The sequence below is a fragment of the Chionomys nivalis genome, chromosome 13 (genome assembly GCF_950005125.1).
Source record: "Chionomys nivalis chromosome 13, mChiNiv1.1, whole genome shotgun sequence".
Lineage (NCBI taxonomy): Eukaryota > Metazoa > Chordata > Mammalia > Rodentia > Cricetidae > Chionomys > Chionomys nivalis.
In genome coordinates this window covers 20,224,217-20,250,766 of record NC_080098.1, presented here as the reverse complement: position 1 = coordinate 20,250,766, position 26,550 = coordinate 20,224,217, and the positions used below count along the sequence as shown (strand labels likewise).

At 45.6% G+C, this 26,550-nt stretch overlaps 1 protein-coding gene across 5 annotated transcripts in view; it reads right to left on the bottom strand.

Annotated features, from left to right (window-relative positions):
• The window catches only part of Frmd4a (FERM domain containing 4A), a 581,866-nt gene that overhangs the window by 123,956 nt on the left and 431,360 nt on the right, over positions 1-26,550 (bottom strand). For all 5 annotated transcript variants that reach the window (XM_057787201.1, XM_057787203.1, XM_057787202.1 and 2 more), the window contains 2 exons: positions 16,366-16,460; positions 5,855-5,947 (listed from right to left, as the gene is read on the bottom strand). In XM_057787201.1, coding sequence (XP_057643184.1) covers positions 5,855-5,947; positions 16,366-16,460 — 188 coding nt within the window. The remainder of the gene's footprint in view (positions 1-5,854; positions 5,948-16,365; positions 16,461-26,550) is intronic.

The following is a 26,550-nucleotide window of genomic DNA, read 5'->3' as shown; positions in this document are numbered from 1 at the left end:
CCACACGAGAGTATTTCCTCAGGTACTGAGGTAGCATGTGGTCTTGAAGAGGAAGAAGCTGGGGAGAAGTAGCTGAGAGGTAAAGATCTCTGAGGTGGGGGAAGGGCTGGGACCTAAGCACGCATGGCTTCTGTATTACTGGATGATGAAGTAAGAGTCAATCTTCTTCTGAGGGATGTGTGTATGTGTGTGTACATCTATGTAATGCATGTGTCCGCACACACACATATATGTATATATATAATGTATCTGTATGCATATGTATTTGTATGTCTGTAGATATGTAGGTGTAAATGTGGGTATATGCATCTGTCTGTCTATCTATATGTGTGTTTTGCATGTGTGTATGTTTTTGTTTTTGTGTATCCATTGTACATGTGCACGTTTATGTGTGTACAGCAGAGGCTAGAGGAATCTACAAAGTTGAAGCTGATATAATCGAGTCTGTGAAAAAGAAGTAGACTGATGGAGTGCACTCACGTTAGCTTTTGTTTTCTCTGACAAATCCTAAGTGACAGCGTCTTCTTCCAGCGAAGGGGACATCGTTAGGAAAGCACTAAAGCACAAAGAAGTTCTTACGTGCAGCTCACTTCGGGGAGAATCTGCCTTCTCTCTCAGGGAGCATAAATGGCTGGATTTGTTAGGGTGCTGTGTGGGCAGGGCTGAAAAGTGGGAGCTCAGATCACAGCATGTGTGTGGACTCCTATGGCCAGTGCCAAGGTGACAGCCACTTGGAGACACTGATGCAAGAGCTGATGTGACAGTAGACAGGGCCTGAGTTCAGGGAGGACGGAGGAGAGGGAAGGGTGTCAAGAGGTTTCGCAGTAGATAACCCATGTACGTAAAGCCAGGAGGGGAGTGGGGGAGCTCAGGACTTACAGTCCATGCAAGAGGATGAATAATGGCATCACAGACTCCGTGGGACCACTGGAGCTTAGGGGAGAAAAGAGGAGGAGTGGGAGAATTATATATTCTTTGGACCTGATGAGTTCAAAGCACTAGGAGGAAACTAAATATAGAAACATGGAATCTTGCCGGGCGATGGTGGCGCACGCCTTTAATCCCAGCACTTGGGAGGCAGAGGCAGGCGGATCTCTGTGAGTTCGAGACCAGCCTGGTCTACAGAACTAGTTCCAGGACAGGCTCCAAAGCCACAGAGAAACCCTGTCTCGAAAAACCAAAAAAAAAAAAAAAAAACATGGAATCTTTCAGAAATTCATTTCCATAGGAACTGGAAGGAAAGGAATCTTCTGCTGTCTGGCCCGTATACAGGACTAGTGGTGAAGGATTGACAGGATGGCTCTGTGGTTGAGAGCATTTGCTTTTACAGAGAACCCAGCTTTGGTTCTTAGTACCAATACCAGGTAGCTCACAACTGCCTGTGACTCCAGATCCAAGGGATCCAAAGCCTTCTTCCTGCCCCTGGGAGCACTGCCTGAATGTGGACAGACACCCCCTCCCCCTCCCACCACACACACATACACACACTACAGAGAGAGAGAGAGAGAGAGAGAGAGAGAGAGAGAGAGAGAGAGAGAGAAGGGTTGATCCTAAGTGGAATTTGGAGATGAAAATAATTCTTTGCATGTGGGTTCATATGTGCACATATGTGAAGCCCACATGTGTGTGTTTACCCATGTGAGCACTCATGCAGGCCAGCAGTCACCTCCAAGTATCTTCCTCAATCACTTTTTCTATTTTATTTTTGGACAGAGTCTCTCACTGAACCTGATACTTACCATTTCACCTGAGTCCCGGAGACACCTGTGTCTGCCCCTCTCCCGGAGCTAAGTCATACAGGCCTTGTCAATGGATGCTGGGGTCTGAACTCAGTTTCCATGTTTGCCCAGAGAGCTGTTTACCCACTGAACCACCCGAACCAGTCTGAATTATTTTTCTGAGACCCAGTCTCACATTGTAGCTCAGGACGGCCTTGATCTCAAAACAATCCTCCTGCCTTAGCTTCCCAAGTGCTAGGATTACAGGTATGAACCACCAAACTCTCTTTGGGATTTTCTGTCTAAGAAGTATTCCCTGAGATTCTTGCCAAGGCCAACTGAAAGTACCGTTGGCAGGAGCGTCATTTCCAGCTGTAGATCCCGAGTGGATACGGGGGAGCCTTTCGCCAGTCTGATTTCCAGTTCTTTCTGCTGCTAGCACCTACTCAATGTTTCGAGCTTTCTTGTCACTGGGTTTAGGCAGAGAAAACAGCTTGGGGGTAACCTGAAAATGTAGGACACCCTAAGGGACCTCAAAACTCAATGCTTTGCTACCGGGGTTTGAGTCCCCAAGCCTACAGACGACTGGGGACTTGGAAAATGCCATTGCATGATGCTTTTTCCTCCTTAATAATGTTGACAAAAAGAACCAGGAAAAGAAAGACTGCTTAAAGAACAAGGAAGCCTCACCTCACCCCAGTTTTAAAGTGTACATGACTTGTTGTGTATGTTAGTGTGACTGTTCATATGTGTGGGTGCACATGCATGTGTGTTTGGGGGCCAGAGGTCACCTTCCAGTGTCATTCCTCGGGAGCTGCCCACCTGATTTTTTGAAACTGGTCTGGAAATCATCAAGTAGGCTGTCTGACTGGTTGGAGATCCCAGGGGTTCCCCGTGTCTTCCTCTGTAGTGCTAGGCTTACAGGCATGTGCTATCATGCCTTTTTTTTTTTAGAAGAGTCTGGGAATCTAACTTGGGTAGGTCCTATAAGCTTTATTGACTGAGCTATCTCCTTAACCATACACATTTCTCTCCCTTTGAGACAGAGCATATGTAACCTTGGCTAGCCTAGAAACTTGTGTAGACCAGGTTGGCCTTGAATCCAAAGAGACTTACTTGCCTCTGCCCTCTGCACTCCTAGTACTGGGATTAAATGCATGACCCATCATAAATATTTTCTTTTCTTTTTTTTTTTTTTTTAAGAAATGAAGTAATTTACTAACTGCTTATATCTTGGTACAATAGAAATAATGCTATATTGGGGTGAGTTTATCATTCTAGGGATGGGGCCCAGTTTCAAAGCGTGTAATCTCAAGCATATCAAATGGCAATTTGGAGTCCTGGTTGTGCATCCGATAGGGCTTGAACACTTTAAATCCTTTTTCTACAGTGGTCTGTGATTGTTGCCATGTCAGAACTGTGCGGCTTCTATGAAGACCTTGGGCTCCCCATATGTCAGTTAGGCTTTTAATACTGGTAAGGTTCTTGAAAGACTGACAATTTAAATACATATTGTGTAGCATTAAGCTGTAGGTTGGTCAGACTTACATACAACTTATCAATGTCTGAAGACCTTTTTTACTAGAAGAGCTGCTTTGGGAAATTTTTCCTCCAGATTGGGAGCTGGAATAATTATTTCAAAATGAATCACAATACACAAATTTCTAGGACATATGTTAGCAATTGTACACAGATTGGGCTGGCCAAATGGCTTGACAAAGAAAGTGCTATGCTGAACACGTAAGGCAACCTGAGACTGAGCCCTGGGAGAAGTGACTCCACAAAGCTGTCCTCTGACCATATATGCACTGTGACATGCAAACACACACACACACACACACACATGCATATTGATAATAACAACAAAATAATAAGCGGTGTATAAATTGAAATGTCTTTGTACCAACTCTCAGCACAAATGATAAAATCTCAATTATGGCAAAAAAAAAAAACAAAACTGTGGGAAGGAGGGGGCGCCCAACATGTGGCTAAGAATATGCCTCTACCTACGATTATAGGTTAATGAACCAACTCTTGCCTACGCCTATCTTCCCCCTCACTGGAATTGTTAGTCTTTGTTTTATAAGGTCATTTCCCATTCATCTGAGACACCATTAGAGAGAATATGGCATTGAAATCATTCCCATCAGTAATGGAAATAGCTGAGATTAGCTCTGATATCCCTGCAGCTGTTAAGCAAATCAAAAAGGCATTAACCGCAAGTTGAAATTTACTCCACCAGCTGAGGTAAAGACACACACTCCAGCCTGTTAAATGGACCCTTTAGTGCTTTTGCTTGAGACTTGCTGAATGCTGGTTGTGAGTCAGGACCGCCAAGTCTAGAACTGTAGCCCTGCACTCTTCAGGGAGAGATGAGTTCAAGCCCCTTGCATCCCACTCCTGATTTCCGTGAGTGTGTTTAAGAGGAGCAGGGCCTGGAGACTTCACAGAGTGGCTATTTTGCATGTGAAAACTGAGAATGTAGTGTAGTTGTGTTAGCAAGCTCAAGGTCCTGGGTTCAACCTGCAGTACCATAAGAAGAAATTAAAACAAACCCAGCCCTTCCTACCTCTGCAGGAATGTCGATTGCTTGAGAAAGCATGATCCTAGTGGCTCTAAGTTGGGTTCTCAGGGTCGTGTGCCTGGGAGCTCTAGCTCCTGACTGTGCTGCTCCTTTGCGTTTTAACTCTCCTGTGGCCTGCCACACCCCTTTGCTAACCGATGTGACCAGTCCTAGGGTCTTCAGAGGACAGGGCAATGGTTAAACTTAAAAAGCCCTTTATTAGGGGCAGGGAGGAGCCTGTTCAAAACACTTGTCAAGCTTGCTCCCTGGAAACAACATAAAGGTGGAAGAAGAGAATCAATTCCAAAAAGTTGTCCTCTAACCTCCACATGCACGCGGTGGCGTGTATGTGTCCACACATACACATCAAGATCACACATACAGCAACAATGATAAAGTAAAAAAAAAAAAAAGTGTTACATGGGGCTGGGAAGAGAATGCAATCAGCAAGGTGCTGGCTTTGTAAGCAGGAAGACCTAAGTGTGAATTCCAAAACTCACATTTTAAAAAATCCAGGCATAGTGGCACATTTTTGTAACTCAACACTGGGAAGCAGAGACAGGTGGTTCCCTGGGGCTTGCCGGCTAGTCAGCCTGGCCTGCTTTGCAAATCCCAGCCACTGAGAGATTGTAAGCTTAATAGTGCCCAAGGAATGATGCATGAGGTTGTTTTCTGGTTTCTACGTGCACATGCATACATGTAAACACACACACACAAATCACGTCACTACATCACAAATACAATTCCCACGTTACGTTAAGTAAAATCTGTTCAAATAGGGAAGTGCACACTGTATTTTTCCTTTTGCGTATGTGCATGCATGTTTGCATGTTTCCATGAGAAGGTGGAGGCCAGAGGTTGACCTTGGGTATCTTCCTTGATTGCTCTCCTCTTTATTTACTGTGTTGATCTCAGAATTCACTACTTCAACAAGTCTAACTAGCCAGCTTGGCTCAGGGACTCCCTGCCTTGGCCTCTTGAGCACTTGTACTATAGGCAAGTCACACACACACACACACACTGGGGATTTGAACTCTGGTCCTCAAGCTTAAGCTGCAAGTGCTTCATCCACTGATCTCTCTCCTCAGCCCTCTGACATTTTTTGATCACTTTACCCATCCTTGCCAGAAGGACATTTCAATCAGTCCTATCTGAGGTAAATCCATACATTTCAAGGGACCACAGTGGCACTTAGGACCGAAGCAACAGTCACAGAAACTTCTTATGGAGCTTCACGTGGCACCAGAACAAATCCCAAGACTTGTGACACGATACGAGACTCAGTTTACTTTGATACGTGTGACTCTCTCTCTCTGCTCCCCCCAAATAAAGTTTATCTTCACTCCACATGTATCCTTACACAAACATGCAAACCTGTAACCACTGCACACACTGATGGCCCAGCGAAGTCATACCTGAGTCTTCATCTCGGAATGTAGATGTGCTATGGCTTTTGTCCCTAACCACAGACCAAGAGATACTTGATCTCCCTTTTCCTTTGAGTCTCTTCATCCTTCCAGACTTTTCTGATAAAGAACCAAGACGTCAAAGCAGAGGTTCCAGGAGTGCCTACCTGACACAGAAGTACAGAACAACGGGTCCAGACTTTTTGGGGAAGTCATGCTCCAGGACTCTTCGATCTAGTTGAAGCCAGTTCAAGTGTCCCCTGGAGAAAAGAGAGGCAGCTGGTTAGGTTGTTGGACTGGGCAGGTCTTCGGAGATGAGGTCTCTGCAGAGCAGAACCCATTGGGCTGTAGGCATGCAGGGGATCCTGAGTCCTTCCTGGTATTTCAGTAATGGATGAACACTCAGGGATTCTCAGGGGGAAAGAGTGCTTGAGAGAACTGCTGTATGGTGGGGATGTAAACCATGAAGCCAAGATGAGAGGTGATGCCTGTTTCCTATAACCACAGCTCTCTCTCCCTCTTGGCCTCAGTTCCCTCCCCACTCCTTGGGGTATGTACTTTTTCTATAGAATTCAGAACATGCCTTAATAACATGCTAACAATCCTCACATCGTCCTACTGGAAGCAGTTGGGATGCCATATGAACCACACTTTTTTTTTATAACAAACTTTTTTTATATAAACTTCTATTTATTTATTTATTTATTTATTTGTTTGTTTGTTTATTATGTATACAATATTCTGTCGGTGTGTATGTCTGCAGGTCAAAAGAGGGCACCAGACCCCATTACAGGTGGTTGTGAGCCACCATGTGGTTGCTGGGAACTCAGGACCTTTGGAAGAGTAGGCAATGCTCTTAACCTCTGAGCCATCTCTCCAGCCCCTGAACCACACTTTCTTAAACGTAACCTACACAGGATCAAGCCATTATTCCATTTCTAGGGTTCACCCTTCCTCTCTACAAGAGGAGGCATTTGTCGACACGTCTCTTCCCTGTGAGTTCACAGGTACTGTATATGAAAAGACTCTAGCATGGCCCAAACCCATCCCAGGGTTTTACCAACAGAAGAATGAGTGAATGACGGTATAGCGCCCAAATGGAATACTATACAGCGATGAAGAGAAAATGCTGCCGCTGTAAGCAGTGATGTAGATGAGTCTTAGCATAATGAAGCTGAACGGAGGAACTTTTAAATGAAAGGTTTAAAAAAGTACAAAATTGTTTGCTCCAATATGTTGTTTTAAGATTCTTCCAAAATTTCTCCTTTTGTGTATGTATGTGTGTAGGGTGTATGTACAAGAGTGTGTGTGTGTGTGTACTACACACGTGTGCAGTACAAATGCATGCTCATGTGTGGGTGATGTTAGGTGTCTTCCTTAAATCCCCTTTTTATATTGCAACAGGGTCTCTCACTTGCATCCAGAGCTCAATACTTGGCCTAGTTTAGCTAGTTAGCTTGCTTCAAGGATCCTAGCTTCTCTTCTTGAGCCCTTGGATTATCGGTGAACCTTGATGGCTGCCCAGCATTCACAGCTGAACTCTGGCCTTCATATTTGCATTCCCATGAGCCACCTCTGCAGCCTCTTAGATTTGGTTTGATGTAGGGATATAGCCCCACCCATTGGGGGCGTGTTTGCCTCGGGCTAATGTTTACGGATAAATCTGCCGGGCGTGATCCCAGCAGCCTTTTCTTTTGCTCCGCTTTTCCTGTTCTCCGCGGGAACCTGTGGTCCTGTAAGTCTATTTCCTTATTAAAGCTGTATATATCTATATAATCTGTCTGCATTCATTTACGCAGCCACAGTTTATGATAGCTCCTAAATACAAGTGAGGGACTGACAGGAGCCAAAGGCCAGTTGTCTCTGCATCTCCCAGTGCCAATAGTAGATGCTAAATAATTTCCTTGTTGCTGTTAAGGAAACAAATGCAGGGCTGGAGAGATGGCTCAGAGGTTAAGAGCAATGGCTGCTTTGTTCAGAGGTCCTGAGTTCAATTACAGGCAACAACATGATGGCTCACAACCATCTATAATGAGATCTGGTGCCCTCTTCTGGTGTGCAGGCATACATGCAGGCAGAACACTACATACATAACACATACATCTTTTTTAGAAAAGAAGACAAATGCATCAATTTTACAAATGTGTCCCAGAGAGCCATATTCTCTATGCATATGTGTTCTCATGCATATATGTGAGCTCACTTGTGTGTGTGTACACATGCATGGATGTGTGCATATGCATGTCCAAAGCTGATGTCAGATGTCTTCCTTAAGACCTCCCACTTTATTGAGACAGGATTTCCAGCTGAACTCAGAGCTTGCTGATTCCAGCTAGTCTAGTGAGCCACCTTGCCCCAGGGTTTCCCTATCCCTGCCTCCCAAGGGCTGAGCATAAAGAAAGTCTCCTTGCTTGCCCAATTTTTACTTGGGCTCTGAGGGATTTCAGTTTTGGTCCTCATGCTTGTGGAATGAGCACTTTATCCACTGAACTGTCTCCTCAGCCCCGAAATCCATTTTCTTAAAGATTCAGTGACTATCACTAGGTACAGCCAATGCTTCTGCCCCAGGTATGAGGAATTCCTTCTGCTTACCCAGTCTGAGACCCAGGCTCTGCAGTATCATTTGTACTGTGGTGGGGTGGGGGCAGGGGTGCAGCAAGGATGACCGAAGTGCCTAGCCCCTTCTGGAACAGCACCGTTCTTTTCTATTTATCTTAGCACCACACATAGAAAGTCACGCTCCAGTGCTTCTCTGGTCCCTTGACATAAGGTGCTGTTGTCTGCTGTGATGTGTGACAGTGGTGTGCTCATCTCAGAGGCTGTCGTGAGCACTAAATGTCAAGCTCCCAGAAGCAGCTATGACAGCCCAGGCACGGCAGGCTGGAGCCACTGACTTTAGCTGTCCTGCCGCCTGGTAGTTCATAAGTGGAAACCCCAAGCCCAGTTCTAAGTAAATTATGTTCCCAGAGCTGCTCCTGCTGCTTCTTGTTCCCAAGATAAGAAACTGCTTTGGAACTTTGTTTTTAAATAGTAGTAGATATACATGTGACTTCTGCTAGGTTCTCTGCAGATGCCTCAGCCAATGCCATGCGTCCTGTGTGAGGAGGGACATGACACAGAGCACTGCAGACTAGGGAACACTTTAGGACCCAGCATGCCTGGCAATGGGTCACAGGTGTGCTGCCAACAAGACATTCATTGTTGAGCTAAATCTGACTCCTGGACCTGCACCAATGAAGCAGTTCAGTTAAATGTGGCACAGGCACTCGGACACGGCTTAGTTGATAAAATGCTTGCTACACACACATGAGGGCCAAGTCTGACCCATAGCACCCTCAGAAAAAGGCGGGTGTGATGGGGTGCTCTTGGAACCCCAACTTTTGTGGGGAGGCAGAGACTGCAGGGTCCCTGAGGATTGCTGGATATTTATTCTTGCCTAATTGGTAAGCTTCAGGCCAATGACACTTGCCTCAAAGCAGGGGGATAATGTTCCTGAGATCGTCTCCTGGCTTACACAGACACACATATGCACACACAGATACACCTGTGCACACACATACAGAAGAAACTCTGATACAGGAAGTGGAAAGTGATACTCCTTAGTTGACCTTTTATGTTCTCAAACTAGGACTGTAGCCTCGTGGTGCCCGCGGCCCCTCTAAAGCGTAAGCAAACTTTTCTACGCAAGCATTTGTGGAAGAGAAGAAATGTAAGTCTCCGATGAAAACAGGACGAGAGCCCCTCATTTTCTTAACAGGCATGGGAAAGGACATTCTAATTGTGCTTGCACAATAATGGATAACCTGCTTTGTCCCTCAAATGTCTAAACACTCCTTAAAAGTTTTTCTTTTCCTGAATACATGGATATTCAATTATACCATTTGATGAGCGAGTCACAAGATTGGGGACAGGAGACAGAAACTTAATTGCAGTGACAATCATCACTTCAATTTGAGGTATGTTTAACTGCTTATTTTGACTGAAGTTATTTAGTGTTTGGCTTTTGGGGGGGGATCCTTTGTCTTCTCTCAGTTATTAACTTAAAACCAACCACACTGAACTTCATAGAAGAGAAAGTTGGAAGGACGCTTGAACGCATTGGCACAGGAAACCACTTCCAAAATATAGCCCCAGTATCACAGACACCGAGAGAAATAAATTAATAAATGGGACCTTCTGAAACTAACTGAGAAGCTTCCATAAAGCAAAGAACACAGTCACCAAGACAAAACAGCAGCCTACAAAATGGGACTTCACCAACCCCACATCAGACAGAGGGCTCATCTCCAGAATATACAAAGAACTCAAGAAACTGCTCATCAAAAGAACAAATAATCCAGTAAAAAATAGGGTACAGACCTAAACAGAGAACTCTCAACAGAAGAATCTAAAATGGCTGAAAGACGCTTAAAGAAATGCTCAGCATCCTTAGTCATCAGAGAAATGCAAATCAAAACAGCTCTGAGATTCCATTTTACACCTGTACGAATGGCCAAGATCAAAAATACTGATGAAAACTTATGCTGGAGAGGTTGTGGGGTAAAGGGGACACTTCTGCATTGCTGGTGGGAGTGCGAACTTGTACAGTAGCTTTGGATTTCATTATGGCGATTTTTTAGAAAATTAGGAAACAACCTACTTCAAGACCCAGCAATACCACTTTTGGGTATATAACCAAAGTATGCTCAATCATACCACAAGGACATGTGTTCAACTGTCTTCATAGCAGCATTATTTGTAATAGCCAGAACCTGGAAACAACCTAAATGCCCCTCGATGAAGAATGGATAAGGAAAATGTGGTACCTTTACACAATGGAGTACTGCAGAGTGGAAAAGAAAAATGACATCTTAAAATTTGCAGGCAAATGGGTGGATCTAGAAAACATCATATTGAGTGAGGTAACCCAGACCCAGAAAGACAAATATCATATGTACTCATTCATAAGTGGCTTTTAGACATAAAGTAAAGAAAAACCAGCCTACAGTTCATAATCCCAGAGAATCTAGACAACAAAGGGAGACATACGTGGATCTAATTTACATGGGAAACAGAAAAAGACAAGATCTCCTGAGTATATTGGGAGCATGGGGATCATGGAAGAGGGTAGAAGGAGAAGGGAGAGGAAAGGAAGGGAATGGAGAAAAATATATTGCTCAATCAAAACAATTTAAAAAATATTAAAATTTGGGAATTAAAATAGTAATGCAAGTATTTCAAAAATAAAATGTAAAAACTACTCTCTCTAAGCGGAGGCCATGTTGGATGAATGCAAATCTCAGTCATGCTGCTTGTCTGTCTAGTTTCTTCTTTGTGGTGCTCTATAAGCCCACAGCCTTCAACATGCGGGGAAAGTACTCACGCTAAACCGCTGGCCTTCATGTCTTCAATTTACAGTCTCTATACATACGGGAATACTAAATCTGAACTCAGGAGTTGATTCTCAAACTGTTCGAAACAGTTCCTGGAAGGTAGCCCTTCTTCAAGGTCTTAGACCCCTGGCATATGTCAGTCGATACTGGTACCTGATAGTCTAAGACCAAGTGGAACTGGTCATTCTTGGATCTGGGTCAAGGGGACAGGATGAAAAATTCTGATATTCGAGGTCCTGGAACAGGACTTTTGAACTTGGCTGTGTACATCAGAACAGACTGGAGATCTTTGAAGAAAAGAACAACTCAATTTAAAGTGCCTGAGTCCTTCCACAATATCCCCCATGTGGAAAGGAGTCCTGGCTCCAGCCACGCGTCAGTAAGTTTTCTAGGCTGGAGAGGTGGGAAAGTGGCTAAGAACACGTGTCGCTCTTCCAGAGGCCCAGGTTTCGTTTTCAGCACACACACACACGTTTGCTCATAATTATTTGTAACTCCAGTTCTTTGAGGCATGTGGCACACATACACAAATGCAGGAAAATATTCATTCACACACACACACACGCACACACATGAACACTCACACACAGACACAAATATGTCTAATTTTTACAGCACTATTTAAAGATCAAATTTCTCCCAGGGCTTTTGCTTCAGAAAATCTAAAGCTGTCCAAACTGCCCTCACTTGCCAAGTTCATCACAACCGGGAACACTGAAAGCTGAACACCACCTGCAGCTCTCTTTATTTGGACAGAGTTGGTGCAAATCAAAAGTTACTAAGTGCAATTGAATTCTAGAGTAGGGCAAATACCTCCTAGGCAAGCCAGTGATATTCGAGGAGCCCCCATGGCTTAGTTCATCTAGCAGTGGTGTGGCATCATCGATTCACAGGACGCTGACTTGGGGCAAAGCTGCATGGAAGGTGAAGGTGGTCTGTTCTATCTTCGTGACTCTTTATAATTATTTCCAAATAAAAAGCTTCAAACAAAGTATCAACGCTGTAAAAACTGGTTGCCAGCAACATTCAGTGTTCGTGGGCATAAGTTTTATATTGTTGACTCAGACTTTGTCAATAAATACCAATGATGTGGGGACAGAAGGCTAGGGAAACTTCCCATTTCCTGCCTGCATTTATTTATTTACTTACTTATTTTCTTTCTCCCTCCCTCCCTCCCTCCCTCCCTCCCTCCCTCCCTCCCTTCCTCCCTCCCTCCCTTCCTCCCTCCCTCCCTTCCTCCCTCCCTCCCTGCCTTTCCTCAGGGTTCCATCTAGGCCCCACAAGATGTCAGAATTAACACTGAAGGATGGCAGACAACTTCTCCCTAGGAATCATATATTCTACTAGACACCCCCGCTGCTCCAGGGAGGGTCAGTGCTGCCCCTTGAACTTATGCATGGGGATATGATCTGCTCTGGGCTGGTGATTCCTTTGCCCTGAAGCACTAACTCAGCTTCTCCTGTCTCTCCACACCAAGTGACACCTAACACAGAGTGGCTTGCAGCTTGCACCCACTTTGCAGGTCTGAATCTTGCTGGAATTGAGTTAGGTAATAGGTAGATTCACATATTTTACCACAAGCTGTTACAGACCAATGACAATACTACTGTAGCTTTGTGTATGTGTGTGTGTAAAACAAAGTATAGTATGTGCACACTCACATATGTACAAACACCCTGGGGGCACATATGTTCGATGTGAATATAGTTATTAAAAAATTTCATGTTGAGATGAGGATGTAGCTCAGCTGTTACAGTACTTGTGCACAAGGTGCTGAGTTTGATTTCCAGCAACACACACACCCACGCACCCACGCGCGCGCACACACACACACACACACACACACACACACGGTGGGAGATGCCATGTTAGTGTTACTCGGCATGCAGAGGCAGAGGAAAAGCTGTTTCATGCTTTCGGACATAGGAATCACCAACCCCAGAGCAGGTCAAACCTCCAGGCACAAGGTTCAAAGGGCAACCTTTGTTCTTCCCTTTCTCAAAAGGAAAAGGAGAAATGTTCTGATTATCACAGAGGCCCAGATAATCAGATAATCCAGAGAAACAGGAGAGCTCAGCTCCCAACTGCATAGGCCTATAAGACTGCCCATTAGACTTAAGGGTGTGCACCTCCTGCCTTTGATGTGTGGCTTTCGCATCCTCCTCTTCCCTCGGGGAAAGACTGGCTTTCTATCCTTTCATCCTTCCAATCATTGCTCTTGGCTAGGGCCATCAGGGCTGTGGTCTGTAACCCTCAGCACACAGACAACTTCTTCCTCTCTGGTCTAAGATAAAATGTTCATTCTTTGACTCTTGTTGACTCTGAAGGGAGGTCTAATTGGGACCGTCCAGAGTTCACGGACTCTTTGAATTGAGTAAACTTACTTGGGAAATGGGAACAATGAGCCTATGATTAATTGAGGCTTACGGTTTCCTTCTAATCAGTGGGGACAGCATGGAGAGTAATTAGGGGGTGAATGGGGCTTCTCAACAGAGAGGGTAGAGAACGTCGGTGCTTGTGAGAGTCAGTTTGTCTAGATGTGCAGTTGTTGAAGCGATTCTCCTTTATTACCCGCCAGAGGCTTTCTTGCCTGCACCTCCCAACCTGCTAGTGGAGGTGATTCTAGATCAGAGAAGGCCGCCCGCCTACCTCACACCTCAGTGCCCTGTGGGCTCCATTCCCAGAGCTGACCTCATTCCCATACAAGGAAGCCGACGCTTTGCCCTTTCCACTGCTTCTGTACACCCCCGCCCCGATGTCACTTGTGTGTGGGGTGCATGTGTGTGTGTGCACAGGTGTGCTGCGTGTGTGCGTGTGTGAGATCAGAGAATAACATGGTGTTTTCCTACTCAGTTACTGTTCACTTTTCCCTTTCTTTCGGAAAGTTTATTGATTTATTATTTTCATGTGCATGTGTCTGTGGATGTCTGTATTGGTCAGAATGCCCGGAGCTGGAGTTACAGGTGACTGTCAGCCACCCCCTGTGTATACTGGGAGCCAAACTCGGGTCCTCTGGAAGAACAACGTGTACTCTTAACCGCTGAGCTATCTCTCCAGTCCCCCCCCCCCCCCCCATAGCTCTTGAGACCACATCTCTCGCTGCTGCACAGGATATGTAGGCTGGTAAGACAGTGAATCTACCTGACAGTAAGGGCCAGTCTGTCTCTGAAGAAGAGATGATATGAATATATATTTTGTGTGCTTGTATATACAGCTAACAAAATCAAATTATTACTTTATTTTATGACAGCCTAATAGAAGTCTTTGCTTAAAAACTATAGGGTTGTGCAGAAGTAAAATAAAATGAGTTAAAATTTGATTAAAGTGTGTTGGTTTCTGCCAACTGTCCATATTCTTTATCATAGGAAGGCAAACACCTGCTAGAAGACCTTAAGGAGTAACTGGCACAGTTATCTGGCCAAAGGTAATGCTGTGGCTCCTGTTTGCTAAAGCAGATGTTGGTTGTTAGGTTTTTTGTTTTTGAGACAGGGTCTCTCTAGGTAGCACTGACTGTCCTGGAACTCAGAGATCCGCCTGTCTCTGCCTCCCAAGTGCTGGGATTAAAGGCATGTGCCAGTATACCTAGCAAGAAAGGCCATTTTTAAATTGCCATTTCAAATGTTTGTGTGCAAAACTTCTATCTGTAAAATGTTCACGCCTGCCATTTCTATTGCTGTGGGCTTGCTAACTGTGACAGAAGTTCCTTTTGGTGGGTATGAGACTGGAGACCATCCTCAGGTGGCCATGCCATTCCTACAAAAGCTGCAAGAAACTGTGGAGGCTGCTAGGCTGTTCCAAAGCATTAGCCTGGAATCCTGCCTCCTCCCAAACAAAGAAGAGTTCACTTGTCTCTCTGAGTGCACAGCTGATTCTTGGCCGAGAGCATCCGTAACATCTGCACCTTCACCATGCTGGGGTTACAGTTGTGTCCCCTAAACCCAAGTTCTGTGGATTGAAGTTAGGCCCTCATGCTTGTGTGTGGACACCTTGTCCAGCCATATAGATACATATGTTCACTCTCCCACTGACCAGCACAGAAGTTGTCTAGTCTTGTTTTAGAACCCATCTTACCTTGACGGTCCCACCTCACTCCTGGGGTCTGGGTTGAACTCTACTGTCCTACCCAGCCACTGACCTCACCCTGACTTTTGAGCATTTTAGGAAAACATATCTATATTCCAAAGACCTGGAGGGGTGTGTGGACATGAATACACACACAGAGGAGACTTCTTGGGGAACATTTGTTAAAAGTAGGTCATTATTTTGTTTTGTTTTGTTTCCTGGTGCAGGGGATACAGAAGCAGAGTTTGAAGAACATGGGCGGACAGGGAAAGTGAGGGCAGGCTCTCTGAGACAGCTACTTCTTGTTCCCAGAGAACATTCAGAGGAGAAACTTGTGAGAAGACATAGGGGTGGGTACCTAGACAGGTCCAATGGTGGGGGAAGGGAGGGCCCAGGAAGTGGCCTCTGTTTAATAGGCCTCCATCCTTGGGCTTCTCCCGACCTGAATGTACACAGCTGTTGCTTTCCCTTTCCCTGTGGTTTGGTCTTCTGTCTTTCCTGGCCCCACTCATTTCAACTGTTTGTGTCACGGAACTGTCGGCATCCATAGGCCATCACAGACACCCCTATGACAGCAGAACCAAGGGCCGTGCACGTCCAGGAAAGTGCTTCTCCTCTCGATTTCATCCCCAGGCCTTAGCTTATTCTTATCTAAGCAGGAGCTGATCTTCACCGAAGTCTTTTGGAAACAATATACTAAGAGGAAAGAAAATAATTCAACGAGCCTATCCCTTCTTTTATTATAAAACATGACCCAAACTGCTGAAAGCAAACTTTACATCAGATGGGGGATATGAACTTTGATTTTGTATTCTCTATTTCAGCTTAGAATGTGAAACTGCCCAGCTATCATTTTTCACCCTGAATTTATCATCAACTCCACTTCCTGTTATTGTTTCTCCAATATTGGAGAGAAACATTTACTTTCCAGAAGTTTTCATTTAGCCTTAATGAAAACCAAACCCACATAGATCTACTTAAAAAAAATAAACATTTCAGTCTGAACACGAATCTACTTGATTATAAGAACGCTGACCTAATAATTTCATAATATTAGCATCTGTCTAATTATATCCTTTGGCTGCTCCAGGCATGATCACCGGCTTTTGAAACTCAGATGGTGAACTTGGACTAACCCCTAGCCCCCACGGGACCCGAGTGACCTGCATCTGATTTTGCTGTCACAGCTGAGGGAGGGCAGTTTCCCATCATGCTCTTTTGTGTGGGCTCTGGACAGCACTTACGTCTCGTCCGTGAATGCTATTCCAAAGTATTCCTTTTCCTTCAGGTTAAAATGAGATGCCACGAGGTCAAGAAGCTCCTTGGCCAAAAGCTTGGGCTGGAAGAAGACAAAGGGAAAAAATTAAGTCACGAGAGAAGTTCACTAAAGCACGCCCTCAACTTGGGCTCCTAGCAAGGTTCCCAGTGTAATATCTGAACACGTAGGCACACTCCATAAACACAAATGCCTATTGTGAAATCCAAAGAGGGGCTTGGATGTAGTTCGGTTGGTAGAGTTCTTGCCTGGCACGAGTAAAGCCCTGTTTGACTCTTGGTGCAGGGTAAAATTGGTTTGACAGGGAACGGCTGCAATCCCACAGGAAGTGGAGGTAGGAGGATCAGGAGTTCAAGATCATCTTCAGCTACATAGCAAGCTTGAGGCTAGCCTGGACTACATGACACACACACAGACACACATATACATAGACAGACAGACAGACAGACAGACAGACAGACAGAGAAAGGGGAAAGGGAAAGGAGAGAGACAGAGGGAGTGAGGGGGGGAGAACAAGAGAATAGAGAAAGAAAACGACTGAGAGACACTAAGGTACTGCTGTATAAAACAGCCAAGCCAATAGTCCCAGGTCACAGATGGCAGCTCTGTAAGGTTGATTCTGTCAACAAACAGCACTCTTGGTCTTTAGTGGGGCTGTCTAGCCTGGGGCTTTCCTTCCCCACCTCATGCTGGACAGGAAGATGTCCTTTTTTAATGGACGTGTTTAGCAAACACAGGCAGGCAGACCCTCCTATTCTTAGGATAAGGTTATTCTCTGATACACCCATTGCAATCTGAAGATGCTGTTACATCCAAATGTATTTAATGTGAGTACCAGAGTTTAGCAACACAGTGCTACAGGTGTGAACTCAAGAGGAAAAGGTAAACTTAACGCCATGAGATTTATTTTACAACTAAGTTGCAAGTTTCTAAGTATGGGCTTGGTAGAGGATGACCTTGCCTTTCTGCAGGGAAAGGCTGAACACACCTGCCACAGTGATCACAGGGATAACTGGGCAGCTTCCGCCTTCAGCATCATTAGAGGAGAAGGTAGCACATAGCCTGATCCAGGAAAAGGTCCAGATGCAACATTCACAGTACTGAACGCACATCGCTTTTGTACCATCGTCAAGTCTAACATCCGTAGGCTGAACCATAGTGAGTCAGAACTATGTCTATTTGCTGTGTGGTAGGCACTGTTGTAAGCATTTTTAATACATCTTTTACCCTAACCATGAAGTTGTCTATCGTACAAGGCAGAAACAAACCAGCCCAGAGATCAGGCAGCTGTTTCTGCCTCCTCCAGACTCTAGGACCAACAGTTCCACAGTGAAAATCTCCTAGATGCACATGGTTTTGAAGTGATATAGCACTCCCTCCCCTGCTAATTAGAGATCAGTGGGAAAGCCAACCTGGATGAACCAATGGTATCTAATGCTCCCCAATTCCATTTCCATCACACTGTACAAGCTGAGGCTAAACTAGCAGGATATTCAAGATTGGAAGTCAAACCTTCCTTCATTAATAGGAAGAAATCTTCCCTGGGAATGCAGAGGGATGCACGTGGCATGTCTCAGAATTTTGCAAATGAATTAGGAAAGATGCTGCAAGATTGAGTTCTGAGCTTGAACACATGCTGGGGGATGCTGCGGGCTCTGCTGCCCATGCTACTGTTTGTCCCAGAAGATGCTGGGCTGCATGAAATTTATGAGTTGTAATGAGGCAGTGGGCCAACTGCTTTTAAAATGTAGCGGATCATAATTTGTCCATCAGAATGACTGCCATCTCTTTCAAAGTATCCATGGTCTATTTGAGATGTTTGCTGTTTCTGCAAGTATTTTGAGCTGGGCACTGTAGTACATACCTGTAACTCCAATACTTGGAAGGCTAGGGTAGGAGGAATGGGGATTTGAGGCTAGCCTGTGCTACACAACAAGACCATATCTTAATATCATTTTTTTCTTCAATTTAGGATTATCTTTTTGACTTGCCCTAGAAGTATGTTTTAGATTCAGCATCCTTGCCAGCAAGAACTCTTCCAGCACTCGAAATGGATTTAGAATTTTTCAAAAGTCACTTGAGGTCAAGTCTAGTGGGTAGAAAGTCACTTGAGGTCAAGTCTGGTGAGTGGAAAGAGACTAGGAGTGGGTGGGCTCACTGGGTCAGTCTGGCATTAGAAAATGAAGTGTAACTAAAAAGCAGTTGCTGTGGGTTCTTGTGAACTATGGTGAGGTGACTAACCCATTCTTAAAAAGGACAGCACTGAGATTTCTCTCTCTTTGGGAATGACGTATTAAGGCTATTTGAACACCCTTGCTTGGTGTGGCAATTTGAATGGGGGATGTTGCCCAGAGACTGGTTGGCAGCACTGTTGGGAAGGTTATAGTACTTTGAGAAAATGGAATCTTGCTGGGGGCACACATCATTGGAAGTAGACTTTGAGGTTTTGTAGCCACTTCCTGTGTGTGTATAAAATGTGATGTCTCTGCTTCATGACTGCCAGGCCAGCCTCATGCTCCCACCACCACGTCTTCTCCATCACGATGTACTGTACCTCCTGTGATCCCAAATTAACTCTTTCTTCTCTAAATTGGCTTTTTGGTTTTTTGTTGTTGTTGTTGTTATTGTTTTTGGTCAGAGCATTTTATCACAGCAATGGAAAGTAACAAATACAGTTGGAGAGGCAGACATTTACCCGGGAGGAGGAGGGCGCTTACTAGTCACAGAAATGGTTGGGAGAAAATGCAAGTCGTCAGGGATGTGTGGAGGGCAAGGGACATGATTAACAGGTGTTGGGCACTTGTGCCCTTCGCCAGTGAAGCCCTTTGAAACGACAGAAAGGGACACATGGAGCAACTTCAACTGACCACGTAACATTCACATCTACTTTATACAGCCATGTCTTACAAAGGATTCTCTGAGGCATTCTCCTCTGTCCCAGACACAATTCTGAGAGCTTCCGCATAAGACATCATTATCTAAACAACAGAGGACCATCCCCCTGCCAGTCAAGACTTAGAGTCAGCAGATAGGCTCTGCTCGGTCTCAGCAAAGCCAGAATTGGAAACAAAGTCTGGACACACACAATGGAACATTCTTCAGACTCAAAGAGGAACAAAATGCAGATACAGGCTACATGAGTGAACCCTGAAGACAGCTAACTGAAAGAAGCCTTTTGTCCTCTCACTTGTGAAGACCAAGATCATGTGATTTCACAGGGGGTGTGTGTGTGGGGAGAGGACCAGGAGTTATGGCTTAATGGTTGCAGAATTTCTGCTTCAGATTCTGATAAAACTTTGGAAATGGTAGTGAATCTTCGACAACACGGTGCATGTAGTTAGTGCCCCTGAGTTGTATGTATACAAAATGTTTAAAATGGTAAATTAATGTTGTGCATATTTAGCCCAGTTTAAAAATAAAAAGAAACAGAATACAAGTCCTGGCTTGTCTCAAAGTGGTGTTCTTCCTCCGCACTCTGCCCGAGTTTACCACTTCCTGGGTAAGAGGTCCAGTATCGTTTGTCTCGAAGGACCTGCTTAGGGCTATAGTGCTGCGGCTAAACCCGTACACTGGCATCACAGACTTACACAGCAGCGCTGTGCACTTAGTTAATGTGAGTCTTCCACTGATTTTCAAGTCTCAAGGCTTTGGAGATGACTTGATGCACTGAACAATGGCTGCTCTTTGAGACATGTGTAGGGGCTGACTTTTGGCCCCTCTAAGATGACACACTCCTGTAATTTCACCTGTCTCCCCAAACCCTTTTTTATTTCTTGTATTTTATTTTTTAAAATGTTTTCTTTATTATTTATTATGTATACAGTATTTTGTCTGCATGCACTCCTGCAGGCCAGAAGAGGGCATCACATCTCATTACAGATGGTTGTGAGCCACCATGTGGTTGCTGGGAACTGAACTCAGGACCTTGGGAAGAACAGTCAGTGATCTTAACCTCTGAGCCATCTCTCCAGCCCCCTCCCCAAACCCTTTTTATATTGGAAAATTTACACCGAATAACTAAACAGCTCAGGCAGCCACAGCTTGGCGGGGGGGGGGGGGGGGTAGGGGGGGGAGGCGACAAACCTAACCCTTTCTGGTGAACTCTGTTCATATCCTTGTTGACAAATGATTGCTGAAACACGGAGAAACATCAACCCCTTTTCATGAACAATATGATAGACCAAAGGGAAGAAAATCTACCTCAGGGCACCCACAATTTAAAAGCAGAGGAACTATGGCTGGGGGAGACTCACACAGAGAGGCTCTGAGCTCAGTCTCCAGAAGGCAAGTTAAGAAGTGTGTGGAGAGTAACCAGAATGTATTCTATACACGTAGGAAACTGTCATATAACTAACTTAATAAAAGGCAAAAACACACTAACCAATGGGAGTCCAGCAAGGAAAACAGACCCTGGCACCTTGAGATTACACTATGTATAATGAGCTGATTTCTCTCCTGTTAGAATAGAAAACAGACATTAGAGAGTGGAGGGGAAAAGTAGGGTTGGCAGTGCATGCTTGTAATCCAGGACTGAGGATGCAGAGTGAGGCGGACCTCTGGGGCTCCAGGCCAGACTACTCTAATTCCCTGTGAGATACTATGTCTCAAAAAAAAAAACAAAAAAAAAACAAAACAAACAAACAAACAAACAAAAAAAAGTGAAAGGCGCCCAAGAAATGACATGGGAAGTTGACTCCAGGCTTCTCGCACACGCACCTATGTGCATACACAAGCATCTATGCACACAAGCACATATACAGACTACAATAAAAAATACAAATAGAGGAATCAAGTCAGTGATGGGGGAGATGCCAGGAGATTCTAGAAGACATGGAGGTTGCAACTCTTATTTTAAAACCTCATAAAACCACACACATCTCTTTCAATTGTCAAAGCACCCAGCAACAGCCCAGCTTCTGACCGTGTTCATCCTTAAGAGTCAGAGCAGAACCCAGCAGCTGAGCTGAAGTCCGGTACCCCTCCCTGTCTATAGTGCTGAGACGGTGGGGTCGTCTGTTAGCACAGCAGAGGTGCATCCTGCTTGACTCCAGCACTGTGTCTCCATACGGTTTGGGCCACAGATGGAATCAATGTCTGGATTCCCCCAGTCTTGCAGAGGAAGATGATAGTTTACCTTGACGATTGAGAAACTACAGCATTCTGAAAGTTCCTTAAACTCCTTTGGTGTGAGCTGTCTGGTAAAGCAGAGAGCTCTTGGCTGTTATGTCCTTGGAAGGGATGTTTACAGAATCCTGCTGATTATAATTTGCCAGTCCCTGATGCTGTAAACATTTGTGGCTCCTTGTAGGGATCTGGCTGGGAGAGAGGCCAGCAAAGAGCTCTGTAGCCCCATGGAGTTTGATGGGATAAAGAGGGTAGGGACCTGAAGGCATCATGGGCAAAGCAAGCCCCGGGTGTCCCTGGTGAGCTACGCCAATTTCTTAGGGTCACTGGCCATGATGGTGGGGAAGTCAATGCACTTAAGATGGGTTTCCTCTCAGCCTGTAATTGTCTTCATTCACTGTCTTCTCTCTTTCCCATTTTAACTCAAATTATTTTCCTGCCTTTATTGTAAGATTGAATCCCTCCTTATACCTGGATAACAACTTTCCTTGCGAATGCCCTCCCCCACAGCATGCTCTGCACACTGGAGCCACCGTGGGGCCACCTTGAGGCTAAGAACACCACCTTCCAAAACTAAGGTGAGGTCCTGCAGGGGCTGCCGCCCATGGGCACATTTGACATATTTAGTCTAAAGTATCAGTTTATGTCCCGTGTAATTTCAGCACGTCCCTACTTCTTCCAGGTCATGTGAGTGATGCCTTGCTCAGAGCTGCACTCGGAGAGGGAAAGATGGCTTAGTACGTACAGAGCTTACCACAGAAGCATGAGAACCTGAGTCTGGATCCCTGGCACCTGTGTAAAACGGGAGATGGCAGCAGGTACCTCTAACCCCAGTGGTGGGGAGGTGGATACACCCAGGCTTGTCTTCAGTCAGTTCAGCCTGACTGGGGAGCTCCAGATTCAGCGAGAAGCCCTGGGCCAAAATTATGGTGGAAAGCAACTGAGGAAGATACTCAGTTGATGGAGGAAGGTCATTGGTTAAAAAATAAAGAAACTGCTTGGCCCTCATAGGTTAGAACATAGGTGGGTGGAGTAAACAGAACAGAATGCTGGGAGGAAGAGGAAGTGAGCTCAGACTCGATAGCTCTCCTCTGTGGGGAAGATGCGATGAAGCTTCGACCCAGGATGGATGTAGGCTAGAATCTTCCCGGTAAGCGCACCTTGGGGTGCTACACACATTATTAGAAATGGGCTAGTCCAGGTGCGAGAGTTAGCCGAGGAGAGGCTAGATATAATGGGCCAAGCAGTGTTTAAAAGAATACAGTTTGTGTGTTGTTATTTCGGGGCATAAACTAGCCAGGCGACCAGGAGCTGGGGTGGCAGGAACACAGCCCGCAGCTCCTACTACACTCAGTGTCAACTTCTGGCTCTGCATGTATGCCTACACATATGTATGGGCATCTCCACATGTGCACATGTGAGCATGCACACACACACACAGAGACACACACACACACACACGCATGCATGCACAGCACATCTGTAAGCTGTAAGGAGCTCTAGACACTGTTCACGTAACCATGGTCCTTCTGGAAATGCTACCGTTGTTGGCGGCACCCACTTTGGACTTGACAGGCACTAACTCCGGACGGATGACCTTGAACAAGTGAGAAAACCTCTGTCTAGGGCTGGAGAGATGGCTCAGAGGTTAAGAGCACTAGCTTATCTTCCAGAGGTCCTGAGTTCAATTCCCAGCAACCACATGGTGGCTCACAACCGTCTGTAATGATATCTGGCACCCTCTTATGGCGTGTTGGCATACATGGAGGCAGAATGTTGTATACATAATAAATAAATCTTAAAAAAAAAAAGAAAACCTCTGCCCCCTGTCTTCTCCTCTGTCAAATGATGAGCTGGATTTAATGACATGAAAGATTCTAGAATATTCTTCACGCTCTTAGCAAATCTTATGGTTCCTCCCCTATAAGCTACTCAGCCCTCCCTCCCTGCTCCCCAAAGGTTGTGCACGCTCACTCAAAGCAATCACAGCCCTGGCACCCTCCCTGGTTAGTAAATCTTATCTATGAACACACCTCATTTCCTTATACAATCTGGAGCAAGTTGCTTAACCTCACCGCACCTTGTTTTCCTCATCTGCCAGGTGGTAACAACGACTAGACCCATGTCATACGGCTGTCAGAGGGTTAATGAATAATGACTGATGTGGCATAAAGTGAATATCACACGTCCATTGTTCTTTCAGTTCTTCATGACTGTACCTATAAAATGCACACACCATACTATATATTTCTATTCATATGTGCATATGTATATAGAACCCAGGCTTATATGCTGTCTCGATAACTGAGACCATACTTTGACAGTAATCCCGGTTTTCATATTCACCTCACCTTTGTCTAGTTCCCTTTCAAAATCTTCATTCCTGCCCAAAATCCACGTACTCAAGGAAGCCTTCCCTGACCGCCTGACCATCTCACCAGTTCCTGTGGAACTTTCTACATGTGTCTCCTTCTCCCTTTGCATGGATGCTTCTCTATGTGGGGATTATAGGTGACATAACTTATTGTATCCTGTAATGGCTTGGAGGGAAGTACTTTATCCACCCAAAGTCATCTCTCCAGACCTACAGGGGGAGGAGAGAGAGAGAGAGAGAGAGAGAGAGAGAGAGAGAGAGAGAGAGAGAGAGAGAGAGAGAGAGGAGCTTGAGTTCCATCATGTATCTCCCTGCTGGACTTTAACCACACAGATCAAGGCATGAACACAGAAGCTGAGGCCGGCAGGCTGGAGACACAGAGGTCAAGCAATGCTAACAGCCACCACAAGCTGGGAGGGGCCACAACCAACACCCCCCGCCGCTGAAATTTTAAGAGACATGGTCCTGCCAGTCACTTTCAGGTTCCCAGCTTTGCTGTTATTTGTTTTGGCAGCACAGGAAGCACCTCTCCCCTGACAGGGATCCCAGAGATCCGCTATGCACTTCGGATCCTGGAATACATGCGTGTAGGAAGTACAGGATCTGGAGGCTATCTGCTTTAGGGATAATCTGGGGCCTGAGCCCCTCTGGAAACCGGTTCTGATGTCACACTGGATAGGGCAGGTGAGCCAAGCCTGGGTTAGTTGTTAGCAGCAAAGTGGCTTCAACCCAGCAATGGACTCTTCTCTTCAAGCCATTATCCCCACGGGGCACCATTAAAAAGCAAAGGAATTGTCATGTCTGAGTTAATTGTATTAACAAAATTATCAAACAGTAACCAGGCTCTTCCTTGTGTTTTAGGAGAAATCAGCCTGGCGTCTTCAGCCTGGCGTCAAGTCAGCCATTCTCTGTCTAGGGTATTTTATTTATTTTTACTTATTTATGTCTTTTTGAGACAGGGTTCTCACTTTGTAGCCCCCACCCCAGCCAGAATGACCCTGAACTTGGAATCCCCTTATTTTACTCCCTCCAAACTCTGGGTAACTGGAGAGCAGAGATATTGAGATTAGCATAAGAAAAAAGCCAGTTCGAAGAGGAACACTGGAAACCCTTTCCCACCGGGGGTCATGCCACTAACAGAGCCATGTACAAAACACACGGAGAAGTGGGCGCTATGTAGATGCGCTGTGAAGACTCAGCGCCCCCAGGCCCAGTGGCTCTGGCTCCTCCCTAGTGCATAAGCTGCTCCTGCTCTTGGGAGTGCTTTTCCTTTCTTAATAAGCTGTCTTTCTATTCCTAGCCATGTATCCCAGGAGCAGTCTGGGACACAACAACCTGGAAGCAGGAGCCCCTGCCACACAGACCCACAGTCTCACACTAAGCCTGTCTATCCCTTTCCTTCCAAACACTGGCCCTCAGCCTGAGATGCTTTCCCTGACGCTGGACTTCCTCACCGACTCTCTAATTTCCATGTCTGACTTAAAAGGCATGACTGCCTCCCCCTACCCCATGTCCCATATCCCAGCAGCTGCTGAGGCTTCCAGCATACCTGCTCTGTTGTTTCTCTCTCACATTTCCATAAAACCATTCCTGAACTTCCTCGAGAGTCTGTTTTGAAAATCTTTTATTAATGAGACTAAGAGCCCTCCCCCACCAGAAGGATACTAGGGGTCTCCCCAAGAAACACTAGGATTATAGATATATGCCAACATGCCTGATTGCCAGGGGCTTCTTGTTTTTCTTGTCTCATTACTACAAGGTGCACATTATCTGTTGAGCTGATGGGGAACTTGCCCACCCTCATGGCACAGCTACAGGCACAGTGTCCAACTTTGCCTGCTAACCTGCCTACCTACCCTGCCTGCCGGGGGACTGGGGATTCCAAAACCTAGTGAGTGGGTCATTCCTGCTCTCCAGGGGTGGTCACAGCAGTGAGGTGGCAGAAAAAGTCATTTCCAGGAGTGGGTAGAAGTCATGTCATATCAGCACCTTCTTTATGGCCAGGAGGGACTGGGATTCTCGCCCTGGGGAGCCTGAAAGGAAGGCAACTTTGAGTGGGTGGGTGAGCAAGGGCTTGTCCTTGTCCCTCACTAAGGCCAACAGAGGCTCATTGGCTGTTCGGATTCCTGGGGGAGGGGAGGGGTAGTGCATGACATCATCTTTTGTGGATTCTGCACAGAAGGTTATGGCAGCAGCCCCTCCCCTGCTACCCTAGGGGCTCTGATTATTAACCTCTCTAACTGAGCCAGCCCTGTATTCTGTGGCAGGGGACTCGCCAAAAGTCCCTTGCTTCATGCAGACTGCTGAGAACAATAGGGCCAGGCCCCTTCTCCAATATGTAGGAGAGGTCTTTTTCCATGGGGGATACCTAACCATCTCTGTCTCCCCAGCCATGAGACACATGTGTGTGCTACCATGCTCCAATTAACACACACACACACACACACACACACACACACACACACACACACACCCCACTGCCAACAACAATAAAACAAAACCATGGGGATGAGGGGAGATCCAACATGAGGGAGGCCCTCATGTTTGTAGGCAAGCACTTCACAAATTGAGCTATCTCCCTCGTCCATTTAATAAAGGTTTTTATTGGCAGAGTGAGACGGATGAAAGGGTGGAGTATTTAGTGTCAGCCCAGCA